The following is a 17,422-nucleotide window of genomic DNA, read 5'->3' as shown; positions in this document are numbered from 1 at the left end:
GCATCCAATGGAATTAACTCCAGCCAACCACTTAGCTTACCTTACTTAATGGCAGTTTTTGCTACATGCGTTATTCTAAAGACTCTGGGGCTCTGAGAAAGCCAAGAAAGATTTATTAATCAAGATACCTTCTGAAAGCAAACCAGAACAGGCCCATAGAAGCTCAGCAGCAAGGAAAAAAACATATCATCTTGCCTTTGGTTATCCATTACGTAGAGAGAAATCAGTACGCTTCTCCAGGTCTAGAGTGGGGACATGGCAAGGAAAGTCATGAAGGCAGAAATATCTCTCTGCTAGCCACTGGTGTCCTTCCCCCCAACCCCGATTCACCTGGGCATCCTGAGCGAGCATCAACATTTTCTTCCTTTCATCACAGAACCTTATATACAGGATAGGGTAGCACTAAATAAGGTGGAAATCCCAAACATTTTCACCTGAAAGTCAACCCATCACAGGAAACATTTAGGAGGATATTAAAAATAAGGTTTCAATCAGGCACAGGAAACATTTAGGAGGATATTAAAAATAAGGTTTCAATCAGGCAGATATAATTGATGTGAAATTCCAAGATAAGACAGTACATCAAAATATGCAGAATTGACAGAGGAAATATCCAAGAACATCCGCACTGGATTCAAGAAGACATAAGGGTCACGGATGTGGAGGAAAGGGGATTTGTACATGCGTATTTTTGGAGGGCAGCTCCTGCTTTCTAATCTCCAACCCAATGAAAAAAGGCTTCACTGAATCCACTCTGAGATCTTGCATGTATTCCCTATCAACAAAGCCATCATAGACTTCTCCCCAGGAAATCCAGAGGGGAATCCAGAGGGAGATCTATTGGAGGCAGGACAGGGCTGCTAATACAAGAAGATCACGCACTCTCAGCATTTGTCAGGGAAAGGATGTGTGATTATTTTTCACAAGTCAGACATGGGCCGAGTAGGAGAGACAGCTGTCCTGGAGTCATCAGAAGTCCTGTCAAAGGGTCTACTTGGGAGACAAGACGTTTTCATGTGGAATAGAAGGGGTGAAGCACCTTGTCCCCGGATAGAATGCTTCATCTGCTTTTTCCACAGGAGTCGGAGATGAATCACACTTCCAGGGTTGGGTACCTCCAAATAATTCAGAAAACGCTGAATAAGGGAAGAGGTCCGCTTTGTCATCTACCAGTCTGGGCACGTGACAACTGTCCCATTTTCTACCCCCATCACCACCCTGACAGGGTCTAAAATGATAGCCAGCAGCTGGCAAATCAGGAGACGATGCGAGTGGAGACAACTGCAACGAACCCTGTTCCTACTCCCAAAACTAAGGAATCACCAACTAAAGGCTGTATCAAGGGAAAAGAAAGAAACACCTAATTTTGAATGAGGCTTGAATCTACAAATATCTTAGATGACACATGTAAAATTTCCAAACGGAGGCTATGTTTTGTCCTATAAGGTACCACCATACTGCTTACAACTTTTAAGTGGCAGAGAACCCACCAGGAACTGCCCTAGTTTTCATATGGGTGTTGCCAACTCAAATTTCAAAGAAATGGTGAAGACAAAAATAAAGATGTACATTAACTACATTATGAGTTGTGCTTATTTAACACACCAATCACATATTTATAAAACACGTACTTGTGGAGTGTCAAGCGCTACGATAAATGAATATAATGTGAGTCCTACAACAGGACTCCTGCAAAGAGCTCCCAATGCAGTGGGATAGGATGGGGGCTGCCCTGACATAATCTGTTCTCCAAAGCAGATGGATATCGAGGTAGGAAACAGATGCTTTGGGGTAATTTGTACCTGGATTTGAATTGCAACTGCTCCATATACCAACTGGAGAAAAGGACCTAGTTTGCCCTTGAGTTCTGCTCACTTATAAAATGGAGGTAATGCGATCTACCTTTTAAGATTGCCAAGAGGATTTAAGGAAAATGGATAGAAAGTACATGGTACACTTCATGACCCATTAAGATCTCAACAAGTAGTAGGAGATGTCACCAACAAGACAGTGATATGATCAGTAATCCTTCCGAATAAACAGACAAAATAAATGGATATTGCCATGAAATATCCCCATCATAAAAGTTAAAATGAACAATTTAACAGACAGTGTTAATACTTCCTAAATAACTTATGGCCCACTGTTTATCTTTCTTATACTCTAGAAAAACTCCCACTCAACTCTCTGCAATATTTTTATTTCCTGAAATTATATTGCGTATTCAGTACCACGACATCCAAGATTTAATCATCTCATTTCCTATGCTTTAATTGTCCTCTTTCACAAAGTCTTATCTCCCAAATTATGACAGCTCACTGAAGACAGGGCAGGCACTAACTTCTTGGAATATTTGCTAGAATGTTTTTAGATCGTCAACAGGTAGAGACAGAATTCAATAGAAAGAACTTAGGTTTTTAAATGTGTCAATGTAAATAAATGCAGGCTATTCTGAGCTCCCACTGTCAGCACAAACACAAATGGGGCAGTCTTTGTAAACTCTTCTTAAACTGGAAAACACTCTCACAGTCAAAGCAGGAACACTTCCTGATACCTGCAGATCACCTCTGACTGACGGGAAACTTCTTTTGGCCTTGAGGTGGGTCTCCACATTACAAAGTCAGGCAGGTAGAGAACAAACTTTCTCAGACCATTCTTCACGTTGAATTTCAACATGGACTCTCACTGAGTCTGCCGATGGCATTTTGAAAGGAATTTCATTAAATGTTGCTAACATGTCATAAGCTCCCTTAAATGGAAGGGTAATGGCTCATAACATTTGTAAGCTTTTTAATTTCATGGAATATGAGCAGCATAATCAGGACCTATTAAAGTCAATCAACTGTACCAAGTGGGGCTACCTACCTTTGCTTTTGTTTCTTTTTTCCTTGTGGGTACACCCCGGGAAACGAGAGGCAACAGCCCCGGTATCATTCTTTAAGGCTAACGCTGGTGTGTGATATGCCCATCACAGCGGCATTTGCATGGGTTGAATAGACACCTCTTGGGAAATGGCTTTTGGGAAAGAGAGATTTCCCTTCCCATTTGCTTCAGCTTAAAAGGTGCAATTTTGGCAGGATTCAAAGTCATCATCTGACCAATGTAACTGGAATTAGTGAACACAGATGAGTATAAGGAACTTTATTTATATTTTCAGTGACACAGACGTGTCCAAACTAGTACTGATCTTCCAAGACCAGTCTCCAGGTTTTTTTCTACCACGAAGCCTTTCATTATAATAGTGACCATTTACATGAGCTAAGCACCAGGCACCGTTCTAGGCACCTGCATATGTTTTCTCATTTAATTTTCAAAACAACTCTACTATTGGTTACCTTATAGTCATGGACAGAGAGACTAACGTTTGAGCTGTTAAGTAAAACAGCCCAAATTACAAAACTAGTTAAGTACCAAAGCCAAGCTTCAAACCCAGTTTCAGTCTATCTTTAAATCACGTTTACTTTGCTACTATGTTATATTGCCTTCACAATCACCCTGTTGCAAGTCTTCCCATGCCAATGGAGGTATCTAGAGAGAGCATCTCCACAGGGAGACTACCATGGAGACCAGGTGGGGTGATAACCTAGGATGGCTGAAGGCTATAGAGTCAAACAGGGAGAACTCACCCCACCATAGTCGAGGCAGAAAGTACCTTGCAAAGTTGATGAAGCAACACTGAGTGTAAGAAACCAGCTTAGGGCAAGGCCACAAGCAGAAGGATGATTTAGTGAGGAAGTGAGGAAGGCTGAGAAGAGCTTAGAAAATGGAGTAGAGGATGGGCTAGGGAAAGCAGGGTGAGACTAAGACTGTATGAGCACATGGAGGGGTTAGGGTTCCACGGCGTGCACTCCTGACTGTACAATGTGGGGCACATCTGATGGTTCAGAGGAGGTGGGTAGGACCAGACAAGTTCATCATGTAAATTTTAAACACACACACACAAAACAAAAAAACACAGAATGATGGACACAGAGATGGTGTACAAATACAGTGTCTTCATTAAATAACATATTAATACATCTTCAGGAAGACGTCAGTTATTGCCTAGGCTGCAATTAATGACTATTGGACCAAGAAAATACACAAATTAATGGTCTTACACTAACTGATATGCAAACCCTCCATAATATCTGAAGGAGATGGAAGAAAAGTGTTCATCTTAAAAGAGGAAGAAAATTTTATCTAAAAACACTTACTGCATTGTGGGGGTACTGTATTTTTAAGCATATTGCAAATACATCAGTTTGGGTTGATAAGAAATGATGGGATAGTTCAAGGAATGGCAATAAGAATGGCAGTGGGGTGTTGTTCTTATACCTGAAGAACTTGTAAGAGAAGTTGAATTCAGAATGAAGAAGAGAGAATCCTTTCTCCAGAGGGATTCTCACAGGTAATTAAGCCCTAATGCCCTGAGGCATCCACTATCTATAATGAATTAACTTCTCTCCTATGAATCTAAGATGATACTAAGTATTTGGAGAACTGGAAGAATTGAGAAAATAGTACCTCATATTTCCTGTGTTCTGTAGTTTCAAATAAGGATCCAGAGCTAAGAAAGGCCAGGTCTTTGGAAATTTGGAATTTCTATAGGTTTTTATGAGTTCGCATTTGTTTCATTTTGATGGGCTCCGAATGAGAAAAACCAGCAACTTATAGTCTGAGGTTCTGGGTAAAATCATATCTATAGAACCTAAGATCTCTAGAAGATCATGGCATTTTTCGTGAGTCAGATTTCATTAGCACGTGGATCCTTGATTATTTTCAAGTAGATGCTGTATACAATTCTAACAGAAGGCGTGACCAGGAGAAGTAATGGTGTAGAAGGAGATGGCATAATTTAGGAGATCTGTGGTTGGAATGGAGAACAAATGGTCTCCATAGGAAGCTGTGACTGCATAAGAGAGAAAACTATAGAGAAGAGGCCATCGGAAGGGATGTGGGGAATGGCCAGAGAAACAGCAGGTGGCAAAGGAAGGAAATAAGATGCTCTCTTCTTCATGAAACTGACAAGCACCTGCATGTTTCCTTGGGTTGCAGGAAAAATCAGTTAGGCCAACAGCATAAGCCAACATCTGTGTATGGTCCCCGGATAACCACCGGTTAAGAACATGGGGTTAGAGACAACACAGGTTGGAATATTACATACGTGTTCTTCCTAAGCCTTGCTAAGCCTTTGACTGCTCATCTCTAAATAGAAGATCAAAATGATAGATCCTGCCTAGGGTTACTGCACGGAATAAACGACATAACTTTGCATTAGCACTGTGGCTGTTCGCTCTTACACCATGAGGGCATAGTCATGTATTATGGAGATTCAAATTCAGAAAACAGTTATGAGCAATTACTATGAGCCAGGCTCTTTGCTAGGTGATTTTGCATGTATTAGTTCACTTAATCTCCATAATAGCAAATCTTTTAATATGCATTAAAATCATAGATAGTCAATATTAAAACAGAACAGCAAAAGCCCTGCAGGCACTCAGCAACACTTGAACATTTTCTAACCATTCCCCATTTCCGGGTAGCAATTTGTTATCTCAGGAACACAATGGTCCAGACATCTGCAGCACAGTCTTTTATTCCTCTACTCAGCGGAGCCTCCATGGTTCTCCTGACCATTAGAGTTACTGTACAAGGTTGTGCACCTGAAGCCACAGATACTATACTTTTTGGTGACTTAGACCTCCCAAGGGTGATTTTTAAGACAGTTGCACTTTTTGCCATATGGGCCAACTTTCCAAAACAAAATGAAGTAACTTTCTTGTATAATCAAGGCTGCTGAATTCCACAGGCTCCTCAGCCCTTGGATGAGCTGTGATGGTAGGAACCCTGACAGAAACATCCCCACTCCCTTCCCCCACTGAGAGTGGGCAGTTGTCTCACACAATCCACACGTTGGTGTTGCCCATCTTTTATACCAACTCTGTTGTATGTCATGTTGTCACATCCTGTTTTCCTTTCATTAAACTTATTCCTGTACCTCCCTCACGGGGGTGCTGCTACGATATCATGAAAGAAATACTCTGCGATTTGGTGAACTCTGGGGCAGCCAGAGAAAGCATAGGGGTCAACTCCACAACTCAGAAAACTCTTCATGGTAAGACAAGTCAAAAAATTATCAAGAATGCTAAGAAATAAATTAAAAACCTTGGTTTGTTAACAACTGGTCATAAACAAACATGAGAACTATGTATCCATCTAGTGATATAAACACTCATGAATTAATAACTTAAAAATAAAGCCAGCTCCATTTCTCATCTAAGGATAATTCACCTTTCCGTAATATTCCTCCAATATTTTTTTAACGTAACTTCTTGAGCCATAACCGAGGCACCAAACCAATGTACAGAGCTTGATAGTGGAAAACTGCAATTCTCGTACCCTCTGTCCTTGTCCTTTACTGTAGAGAGATGACACTTTTATTTCCATGACTCTGGTGGTACAAAATGGAAGTTGTGGTTTCCTAGGTAGAAAACTCTACCTTACTGTAACAAGCAAGGAAAAAACAGGGTAATCTATTTGTCTTATTCTTACAACATGATGATTTTTATCACAGTCTACGTCTTACTCCCTCCAAGATGCAACAAGTAAGTGTAAAAACATATTGATCAGTCTTAAAAGGCTCGTTTGCTTTGTGGACCATTTGGTATTTGCCTAGAGGGAGAATCATGGTTGATAAAAATAGAATCATTCTGGAAATAGAAAGTCCCACACTTAACAATTTAGGTAGCTGCCATTTAAAACATCACTGGTAATAATTTACAGAGCACTGCATCAAAAGGTTACACTCAGCTGCTGACGGAGATCACAAAATCAGAGTAAGAGTGAGCAGTTGATTATAATTTCAGATGGCAAAGAAGTATTTTCTTGGCCATCTGAAATGACATCTTCTGAAAAATTATCAGTGTTTTTGACAATGAATAAGTTTTTAAAAATTAAGACTAGCAGTGAAATGCACCCACAGCAATTATTAAGTGTTGGACATGCTAGGGGTCTCCAGAAGGTGAGCATATTTTGATTGCAGTATTAAGAAAATGATACTTTTAAACTCACTTTTTTTTTTTTTGCCAACGCTTTAGAAGTGAAAAACAACAAAACTTTTAAGGATGTATTAAAACATGCTTCTTCCTTAAAGCTAGCTTCTCTCTCCATCCTTCTCCCCAAATACTGAGCAAGTATTACTGGCTGTGGGATGCCACATAGCCGAAGTAGGACTCTTCCTACCATGAAAAGAAGAAAACCAAATCACGATAGACTTTGAGGTGTACTTTTCCCTCTCAGATGTTACTTATGAAATAAACGAAAGGCAGACTTGCACCAAGTAGTCATTACAGGTGGGTGGGACGTTCCTGAAAACAAGAGTTATAGATGATGCTGATATGCCATCGTGATGGGGAAGAGAAGTGCAAACATGTGGCCGATACAGACATTTAACCAATTTGTAAGTGCCTATAAAAGAGAAATTTGTCTTTATTTCCCTGCCTGAGAGGCTCCTATAGAATCTTTGAGAAAGAAGGATCCTAACAGAACATTCATTCATTCATTCATTCATTCAAAAAAATGCTTTCCTTCCATGTGACAGGCACTAGTCTAAGAACTAGGGATACAGTGGTAAACAAAGCAAATAATAATATTAACAAATGTTAATAATGATAAATTGTATTGCAATTTTACACAGTCCTTTATACCTAAGGCATTGTTTTATAAAATAAACTCTCTCGATGTTGTAAATAAGCTTATGCAGTAGTGCTGTTATCATGCCTGTTCTACAGATGAGGAAAATGAGCCACAGGAAAGGTCAAGTAATTTGACTGAGGGTAACACAGCTAGTACATGGTGGAGCCAGGGTCTTAATCCATCACTTACTAACTGCCTTTCTCTGTCCCTGCCATCACTGTATAGTAATAGGATAAGCAAAACATGTAAGTGTATAGATATTTAATTGAATAATATATACATATTATATATAGATAGAAATTAATATAATTGAGTAATTAACATATGATATAATGACAAAAAAAATGAAGTTACTGAGGGATAGCTTTTCAATGGGTGATCAGGAAGAGTATCCATGAGGAACGACCATTGGAGCAGAGACCTAGAGATGAAGTGAGGCTAGGTTTTCATGCAGTCTGGTAGTTCTCAGACTGTGGTGTGTGGAGCCTCAGGGCCCTGGCATCTTGTGACAGGGAGATGGGGTGGGCAGGACAAAAGGCTGCAGTACCCCAACCCCCAAGCACAGCAGCTCAGCTTCCATCTGCCCCCATTTTGGGGGTTCCAAGTACAATTTGACTTGAAAAAAGATTCCACGGTTTAAAAAAAAAAAGTTTAGGAAAGCACTGGTCATGTCCAACCCCTTTAGTTCACAGATAAAGAAACGGAGAGAAGAGGAATGCCTTGCTAAGTGCTTAGGGCAGATCACATCAGCACTGACAAGAAGAGAACTCAGATCCTCTAACTTTGAATCTAGTGGACTTTCTAGAACACCAATGTCCTCCCCGGCCAAGCCATTGTATTAATCTCCGGAGGGTATAGACACAAGGTTTCATCCCAGAGACCGTGTCCCTCTGTTTGGAAACTTCATGCAAAATGCCAGGCTTAGCAAGAACAACTACATGGACGCTCTGGCCAGTCCGTTGGATTCCACTGAGCTGCCTTCACCTCCGCCTTCTATTCTAACTTTTATGTTTCCTGACCAGAACCCGTTATATCTCTTCTTATTATATGTTACTGCACATATTTCTTTTAAGCTACTTCAAATCCTTTGTGGAAATGTATATGTGCATGGGGGGCAGGGGTATTTGCAGTGTGGGTTTGGCATGAATACAAATTCCTGAGTCTTCAAACAAAGGAGATTATAATGATGGACTTTTGGACACCATGACAGGTAAGAAGAATAAGTGTGGGGAGCTATCTGCCCAGTGACCCTCAAATCATACAATTAGCCAGTCTCAGCCTCATTTGAAAGTTGGACCTTCTTCTACCAAAACTCTGGCTGCTGTAGTTATAACTGAGATCCGACCAAAGCCCTCAGTCACTCTTACATTTCCAGCATGAACTTCATTTCAGAAAAGCACCCACAGTCAATTTCTTCCAAATTAAAGGAAGAACAAAAAGCCCATCCGCCTGTTTTAATTCTATGGCAACCAAAAGTCTCTAAATAATGATCTCTGTTCCCCAGGATGAGTAAACCAACCGACCATAGTATTAAGAGTCGCCCTATTCAAAGTCTGTGTATCTGTTTAAAAAAGAAGAGTAAGCAGCTGGTTGACAGGACTGTCCACAATCAATTATGACATGTAGAAACAAAGATGCATTTCAGGAATGGCAATCAGCGTCACAGTGCAGATGGGCTTAGAGGCGACCCTCCCATTTTTAAATCATCTCCATAATTTATTTGTGAGCAAAGAAATGCAAAGACATCTAATGTATCCCTCTGACTTAGTTACAAATCACTTTTACTTACTCGGGCAATACTTCACGGTCCAGTTAACTTTTTAATTAAAGACAGCAAGATGTTCATGTTCCATGCACGTGGCATGGAAAGTACTGTTTTGTGTGCAATATGTTCACTGGGGACTTGAAGCTGTTCTGCTCACTGAGGAGAAGCTTTCATTTGGTTTCTAAACTAACTGGAGACACGGCTCTTCTCATCACAATGAAAACGTCAGTGGAGTCTCTTCAGTCATGGCGGGTGCTCACCTGCCATCCTGCTTTTTTTTTTTTTGCCTCAGGCAGAGCACACCAAATCCAAAATTTCACCTTTTTTTCTCCCTGTCTGCCTCCTCCCCATTCATGTTCTGTAGTGGTGAGAAGGAAAAAGACCAAAAGGAGGTGTATTCTGGGAGACTCAGGGCAGGGCATGGCTGCAGTGGTCCAGCGCCTCGGTCTCCAGAAGCTCTGAGATGGCTAATCCTTGTCACTGAGCTTGCGTATTGTTTCAAAACCCACAGGAGCCAGACCACTAGGAGAAATTGAGGCAAAAGAGGAATAAGAAGTGAGGAATAGTGAGTCGTGAATGACGATGAATCCTAAGAAGTCAACCTAATTCCTGGAGTCCTGCAGGATGAGACATATATATCCTCAACTGCACCCTCAAGGGGCCTCAGGGGCCTATTATACAAATGAGTTAAGAAGTTAGGGAGGAGACAATAGTGACTGATGGAGACTGTGGCAAACTGGAGAACAACTGTCAGACTAACGGAGGCGGCTGCTACTCAGCTCCTTAGGAATATCAAACCACTTGGCCAGATTTTCTGGTTTTTCCTGAGAATCAGAAAACGGAAATTTTTTTAAAAATGTCAAATCTTCAGATACCTGATTATTATAAACAAATTCATATTGAAAGGAAGACACCGCATGAGGGAAATAAACTCTTACCTGTGGGCTGGATGCAGAGTGTACCTTCTGTCATAAGCCTTCATATCAATAGTTCATTTAACAGTTTATAAGGTGGGTCACTCAAATTAGTTCATTTAACCTTCATACTAAATTTATGAAGTAGAGAATCTCATCTCAGTGATTAGATCAGCCATAATTAAGCTCGGTCTTGTATTATCCACTATTGTTTATATTTTCCTTTTCTTAGTGCTTTTGAATTTCAGTAAGTTGTTCCTCATGAGAGGAAAATAGCCATGTATAACTCAATTTATTTTCCTAAACACAGTGTCATGAGAAAATTAATTATCACATGAACAGCATGTTGATGTGGAAGGATACTGACATCCTGGATTTCAGTTCTGACTTTCTGGGGGTATAACTTGGGTAAATCCTACCTCCTTTCTGGGCCTTCAGGCCTCCTACATTAAATGAAGTTACTGGTCTAATTGAATTCTAACTGAATTCTTTCAACTTCCATCCTAGATAAGTGTTGGTAATTCAGGTTGATGGAATAAGTCTCAATTCACATCATATTAAAATAAAAATAGAATTAAAAAAAAACAAACAAAAAACTCAGCCTTTCCTACAACAGAGACATGATAGGTAAAAATCTGGAAATCCATGGTGAGGATGACCAGCTCAAAGTTTCAGGGACTATATAGTAGTTTTTCAACTTTCATAAATATTAACAAACTTGGATACCATCAAACTCCATTTCATATGTGGAATGCAGACTTTACTAGGAACCAACATTCAAACTGGTTTTTGTAAAGCAACTGGCCTGTGTGTGTATTTTAATCTTTAGTATTTTACTATGTTTTACTTTTTCTATATCATAAAATGAATGGAAATATCGTTACTGGCTCAAACTATACAAATATTTGTAAGGTACTTGGCATACACCATAAAACTACTTCCCCCCCCCACCTCCTAAGACTGTGTCAGTAATCTATGAGTGCCAGCCAGAGCCAGCAAAACTTTTTAAGTAGAAAAATGAGAAAAAAGTGAGTTGAACACTGTAAGAGTATAACTCAGAGAAAGAAAAATTTTAACTTAAAAGGTATGGAACGTGAGTGGATTTCCTTAGAAGGCACTGAGTTTGTGATTAAGAAGACAGTGAAGAAGAGGATGAAAGACCACTGGGATCAGAGTAAGTTCAAACATCAGATGAGATGTGGGCTACATGACGATGATGTTGATCGTGAAAATTATCGTCGTCGTCGTCATCAGGAGAAGGGGTGAGAGCAGGAGCTACAATTTCTGGAGCACTCACTTCATGCCAGGTTCTGAATTAAGGATTTAACAAACATTATCTTACTTATTTATAACTACCGGTGAGGTAGGTATGAATATCATCTCAATTGCCCCGGTAAGAAAGCAAAGATTTGCCAAATGAAGAAAGTGCTCAAAGATCACTAATCTGTCAAATAGTAGCACTGCTTGCCACCCACGTCCAACAACACAGCACATAGGTTTCACCATCCTGTTATATTTTCTGTCAGTATAGGCAACTTCTAAGAACCCCATTTAGATTTGACTTCATAATTTTATACACGTTTTAGAAGGCAGAACATCTTAAAATTGGTGAATTTTTATAGGATAAAAACATTTGAAAGGCATATAAATACCCTTAAATGTTATAAAATAGGTTTCTACTTTATTCTCTTAAAGTAAATTAACGTTTTAAATCCCTCTTCTAACTTCTTTTGCTACCCTCTGTTCTCCTGACCTTCTAAATTCAATAGAGCAACGGGCTAGGACCCTTATACCCACTCCAAGTGTAGTTCGAAATGAAGATGGGGAAAAATTCACTGTGCAACTTTCCCACTGCTGTAGGCCGGACACGAAGGAGATGGTCAATAAATGTGAGTGTCCTCTTTTATCACCTGATGTTAAGTTATTCACGAGCACCATCTAGTTCCAGCAGCATGGGTAAGAAGCCTCTCCAGAGAAGTAGGGGGCTGCCATTTTGGTCCAAAATGACACTGTGTGATTAAAGGTCTCCTTAGTAGTCATTCAATTTATGAACTACTGCTCCTGCCCAAAATCTGTAGTTGTATTTAGCAATTAAAAAGTTGCCTATCACATGGAAATAGGGATTTAAACATAGAGGGTTTTTTTTTTTGGCACGGTATCCCTTAACTTTACAAATTTCTGTGCTAATGCATTCAAGTAGTATTTCTAGGGACAGGCTGGTCTTTGGATGTGATGACAACATAGTTAATTTAGTGTGTGTCCTTTACAATATATTTTCTGAGTGGCATGATAATTTACTACTTAGAAGCTATGCATCTATGTGGCTAAAGGTAGAATATCCCAGGGCTTTCATTCAGTTCCCAGATGGAAGATTTACAGAGATGAACATTTTCTCATCAGTTTATCTTCAAAAGTGATTGCTGTCACACTAATCAACTTGTAGTGACTTTACCAGGGTTGCAACCTTCAATAATGAAATCAGATACAGTATTGAACATTGTGTGGATTACTTAACCAATCTGAATTCCTCTCAGATCAATGAAACACAACACCAAAATGAACTCGTGTTGCTTCATTAGTTATCCTCACTTGGAGGGGCTGAGTGATCTCGTTCAACTGGGCACTGATGTCTTTATAATGGGGGAACCAGGAGACATCCCATGAAACTGAAGCAGCCATGATCGATGGAGAAATGATATTGCAGAGAATTCTACAGAGAATTCTACCATCTTCCAGAGACGGTCTGTAAGCAATGGTCAGGGGTATCAGAAAAAAACCAATAAGTGGAAGATGCGAGGTGGAGAAGGAAAGCTGCTACATGAGAGGTTCACGTGAGCATCATGTGAGCAGGTAATTCAGTTAAGTGTGGCAAAGTCTATTGACTGCCTGCCCAGCAGTCCTTCCCATGGCCTTCTTTGCTACCAGAACCCCAATTCCATTCCGCTGGCAATTGTCCCTGTGCTTGTGGGAAGGGGAGCCACAGAAACTAAGGCACCGGCTTTTTATTCTTTTGCCTTTTTGATCCAACATATATGTTTTCACTTTTTGTGACAATTCAAAGAAAGACTAATTCTACCTTTGTTGCCATGCCTAATAAATTATTCTCTATCCCTTCCCTGTGCTCTGATGTCATCCAAAAAGGAAATAGTAAACGTTTATGCCCTGAGCCACTTCTAATATTTCTCCCCAGCCAAACCAAGACACAGCTCAATTGCTGATAAAAAAAAAAAAATCCTTATTCTTCTTTAAGCTGGATATCAAATAGATGGTTAAAAAGAGATCTTGATAAAATTACTTACACAGTTTATTCTTAAAATTATTTAGCTATGTAAATTGTCTGATGCTTTTTATATAAAGTTCTAAGAAATGCAAAGAAACGTATAGGATAGAAAGTAACTCATTGGTTGCTTGGGGACAGGGGTCGGGGCAGCAGGGTAGATGCCACAGGATGAAGCAATTAAAAAGGGGCATGGAGAAACTCTTAGAAGTGACAAATACATTCATCATCTCCATGGTGGTGATGGTTTCACATGTATACACATATGTGAATATTTATCGAATTGCACATTCTAAGTATGTGTTGTTTATTCTACAACATTATCCCTCAAAAAAGCTTTTAAACTTTTAAATATTTAGATATAAAAAATTATTGTTAATGTATTATTTGGAGGAAAAAAAGTACAGAATAGAATGCAAAGCTCAATTCTTACATGAAGCCCTAAGAGAAATACCAGGTACCTTTTTTCAAGTCTTCTAAAACACATTTCTGTATTTGATTCCTATATTTAACTCTAATTCTACACCAAGGAAATTTTCTTCAGGATTTTTTACATAACACATATCAACGAGTCTATCCATAATCTTAAAGTCTGCTTTTTTGTACCACATGCAATCCGGCCAGAACACTTATATATTTATGGAAATATCACTAATATAAGTGAGAGAGATGGGCAAACTGTAGCGACATCCTATTTTTGTATGGCCCTTGAGGTAAGAATGTTGTTTAGCTTTTTAAAGAGTTGTAAAAAATAAAAGCCTTAAATATTTACTATCTGGCCAATATCATTAGAGGGGAATGGTCAGTCCAAACTCACGAGTTAAACAAGTTTAATATAGGTAAAATTATTCATCTCAAGTAAAACTAGTAACTTAAACTGATGATTTAACTAACCAACGTGCCAGGATGAGAGAAGTAAATATAGATCAAGAGCAATGCATATAACAGGTATTAAATGCTTAAAATCAATCCAGGCAAAGCAAATGCATTAATAATTCCTTCCAACCAGCAAATTCTACCACCCCACTAAAAAAAAACAAAACAAAACAAAAATAAAACCAAAGAAACAAAAACCAATTAAAACAAACACTCATAAACAAAAATTAATTTTGATAATATTGGTTAATAAAAGTAAGGTATCTAGGAATCACTTCGATCGTGGAAAAAAGAGAAACAATAATAGAAAAAGCTAGGGTAGGAGGCGTAGTTAACAGAAAAGCGGTCAGAGTTACATTTCTGAGTGGAAGTCTTTGCCCTGCTACTTCATCACTGTGTAGCTGTAGATGTGCTACTTCTCCGAGCCTCAGTCCTTTAACTGAGCTGTGATTACACTCAAGACTTCAGATTTGAATGCACCCCATTACCTGTGATATCACCCCCTGCTCCACCCTTTATGCTCTGCTGATGGCAAGATAAATTTCCCCAGATTCAGATTCCGGAGGAATAATAATTCCTTCTCTCAGTGGAAACTTACCGGTCGGGACTGGATTTCTTTGGCGTAGAGAGGTTGCAAAAATTCTGAGTCGCCTTCTAGCTTTAGACCTTTTTCTGTGATTCTCAAGTTTCCCATTCCATCCTGAAATAGAGGCAGAGAGATAACAAGGAAAATGCAATTACTCAAAATTTCAAAACACCTCAGGCTTTCAAATATTGAAACAAAGATATTGCTTTTCTTTTTCTTTTTTCTTTTTAAGAGGGTAGAAAGAGGGAGGTTGGTTTAAAAAAACAACACACAAAACACATAAAATACTAGGAGGCATTGTTCAATGCAATTATGCGTACCACCCTCTTTGCTCACTTATTCTAAGAAAATTCTATTTCAAGCAATTTATAATGCCCGCCAGTCATTCACTTGCCCAGAGGAAGGCGGTCCTTTTTGCTAGGCAGTGCAGAAAGAATGGAGGTGGCAGGTGAGTGGGAAGAGAGAAAATGATGATTAAAGTGAAAGGTTAAAGGGAAAGATCCTTTTCCCTAAACTACGTAGAAATCTCAAACTGGCAATCTGTTGGTCAAATCTAGTCTTTGCACATAAGTGTGTTTGGCTCACAACACAAAGTCAAATGAGTTAGTAACATTTTAACTAATAGTTTATTATGAAAACATGAAAATATATACAAAGCAGAAAGAATAAAAAGCAAACATCTATGTACCTATTATTGATCTTCAACAATTCTCAATTTGTCTATTGTTATCTACTGCATCCACCATACCACCCTTTCTTTGTTTCAACATAACTACAATACCATTACCACACCCAAAACAATCATTCTTAAAATAAAAAACCCAGTGCCAATGTTTGATTTGATTAATATTCATTTTCTCTCTTTATTGTCTTTAAATCAAGTTCCACACTGCAACTGGTTGATACACAGAACATTAGGTCATCTCCTGTCAGTGAGTCTCTCCCTCACCCTCTTCCCTTACACAAACACACACACTTGATTTGATAAACGAAACATGTCATTTTTCCAACAGCATTGCCCAAAGTCTAGATTTTGCTGAACGTTGCCATAATTTCCTATAAGGTTTTCCTCTGTGCCCTGGAGTTCCTGTAAATTGGTAGTTAGATCAAGAGGCTTGATCAGATTCAGGCTCAGGTTTTTACAAAGAGTATATCCTGGGAAATGGAATCCATTCATTTTCTATGGATACCACCATGAATAACCGAAACCTCAACGGCTTAAGACAATACAAACTTATTATCTTACAGTTCCATAATTAGCAGTCTGACCCAGGACTCAAAGGGCTAAAATCAAGGCATCAGCAGGGCTGCTGCTCTTCCTGGAGGCTCTAAAGGAAACTCCCTTTCTTGACATTTTCTAGCTTCTCGGGGCTGCCGCATTCCTGGGCGTGTGGTCCCCTCCACCTTCAAAGTCAGCAATGGCTGGTGGAGTCTTTCCCCATCCAGTCACTGTGAAGAGTCATCTGCTCCCCTTATCCACATCTGGATAAGCCAGGTAATCTGCCCGTTTTAAGAGCCCCTGATCAGCGACCATAATTTCACCTGTAACCTTCATTCTCCTTATGCCACGTAATGTACCGTATTTGTGGGTTCTGAGATTAGGACACTGACATTTTTGAGGTGAAGGGTGTCTGTCTGCCCACCATGCGTATTGCCCTGTCAGGAGGCACAGGACTTGGCTGTGATGTCATCAGCCATTGGTAATCTTTGCCTGGAGGAGCCATTATTTCACTAGCGATTAAAAATTGGTGTTAATTCTTTTATTTCTTCTTTATTTATTAGGTGGGATTTTATCAAGAGAAACTGTATATCATCAACTATATGTTTACCCTAAACTACAGTTTTTATAACTGCAATTAGGGTAAACATATAGGAACTTGAGGGATGCTTGATTTTTCCTTCTTTATTTATTGATCTTCAAAATACTGCATTGAATCTCAAGACGATCAATGAGCTTGTTACTTTTTAAATATCACTATGAACATTTTGATGTGTTTCATTCCAGCACAATTGTATCCCTACTGATGTTCTAACTGTCCTACTCTTGTTCGGGGGGCCTTTTCACGTTGACCCCTATGTCCTTTTCATAGGACCCGGTGGATGTTAATGGCCCTGCAGCTTCTGGTACGACACGATGTTCCAGGGTCATCTTACACATGCCCTGCCCTAGGCCTGGAAGCAGCCATTTCTAGTGAAACGCCTTGGCTATTTGATGGGAACTGGTATTTGGAGATGACAAGGTGGGAGCTTTGAGAGGTCATTGCTACTGGATTTGCCCTTGCTTCTGTGGACAGGGTTAGAAAAGAAGTTGTGTGTTTTTAAATAGA

General features: G+C 39.4%; 1 protein-coding gene across 3 annotated transcripts in view; it reads right to left on the bottom strand.

The window, feature by feature from the left end:
* The window catches only part of SGCD (sarcoglycan delta), an 832,261-nt gene that overhangs the window by 178,170 nt on the left and 636,669 nt on the right, over nucleotides 1-17,422 (bottom strand). For all 3 annotated transcript variants that reach the window (XM_033096288.1, XM_033096287.1, XM_033096286.1), the window contains one exon: nucleotides 15,108-15,209. In XM_033096288.1, coding sequence (XP_032952179.1) covers nucleotides 15,108-15,209 — 102 coding nt within the window. The remainder of the gene's footprint in view (nucleotides 1-15,107; nucleotides 15,210-17,422) is intronic.

This window comes from Rhinolophus ferrumequinum, chromosome 24 (genome assembly GCF_004115265.2).
Source record: "Rhinolophus ferrumequinum isolate MPI-CBG mRhiFer1 chromosome 24, mRhiFer1_v1.p, whole genome shotgun sequence".
Classification (NCBI taxonomy): Eukaryota; Metazoa; Chordata; class Mammalia; order Chiroptera; family Rhinolophidae; genus Rhinolophus; species Rhinolophus ferrumequinum.
The sequence above is the reverse complement of the archived record's forward strand: the minus strand, read 5'-3'. Positions and strand labels throughout refer to the sequence as shown.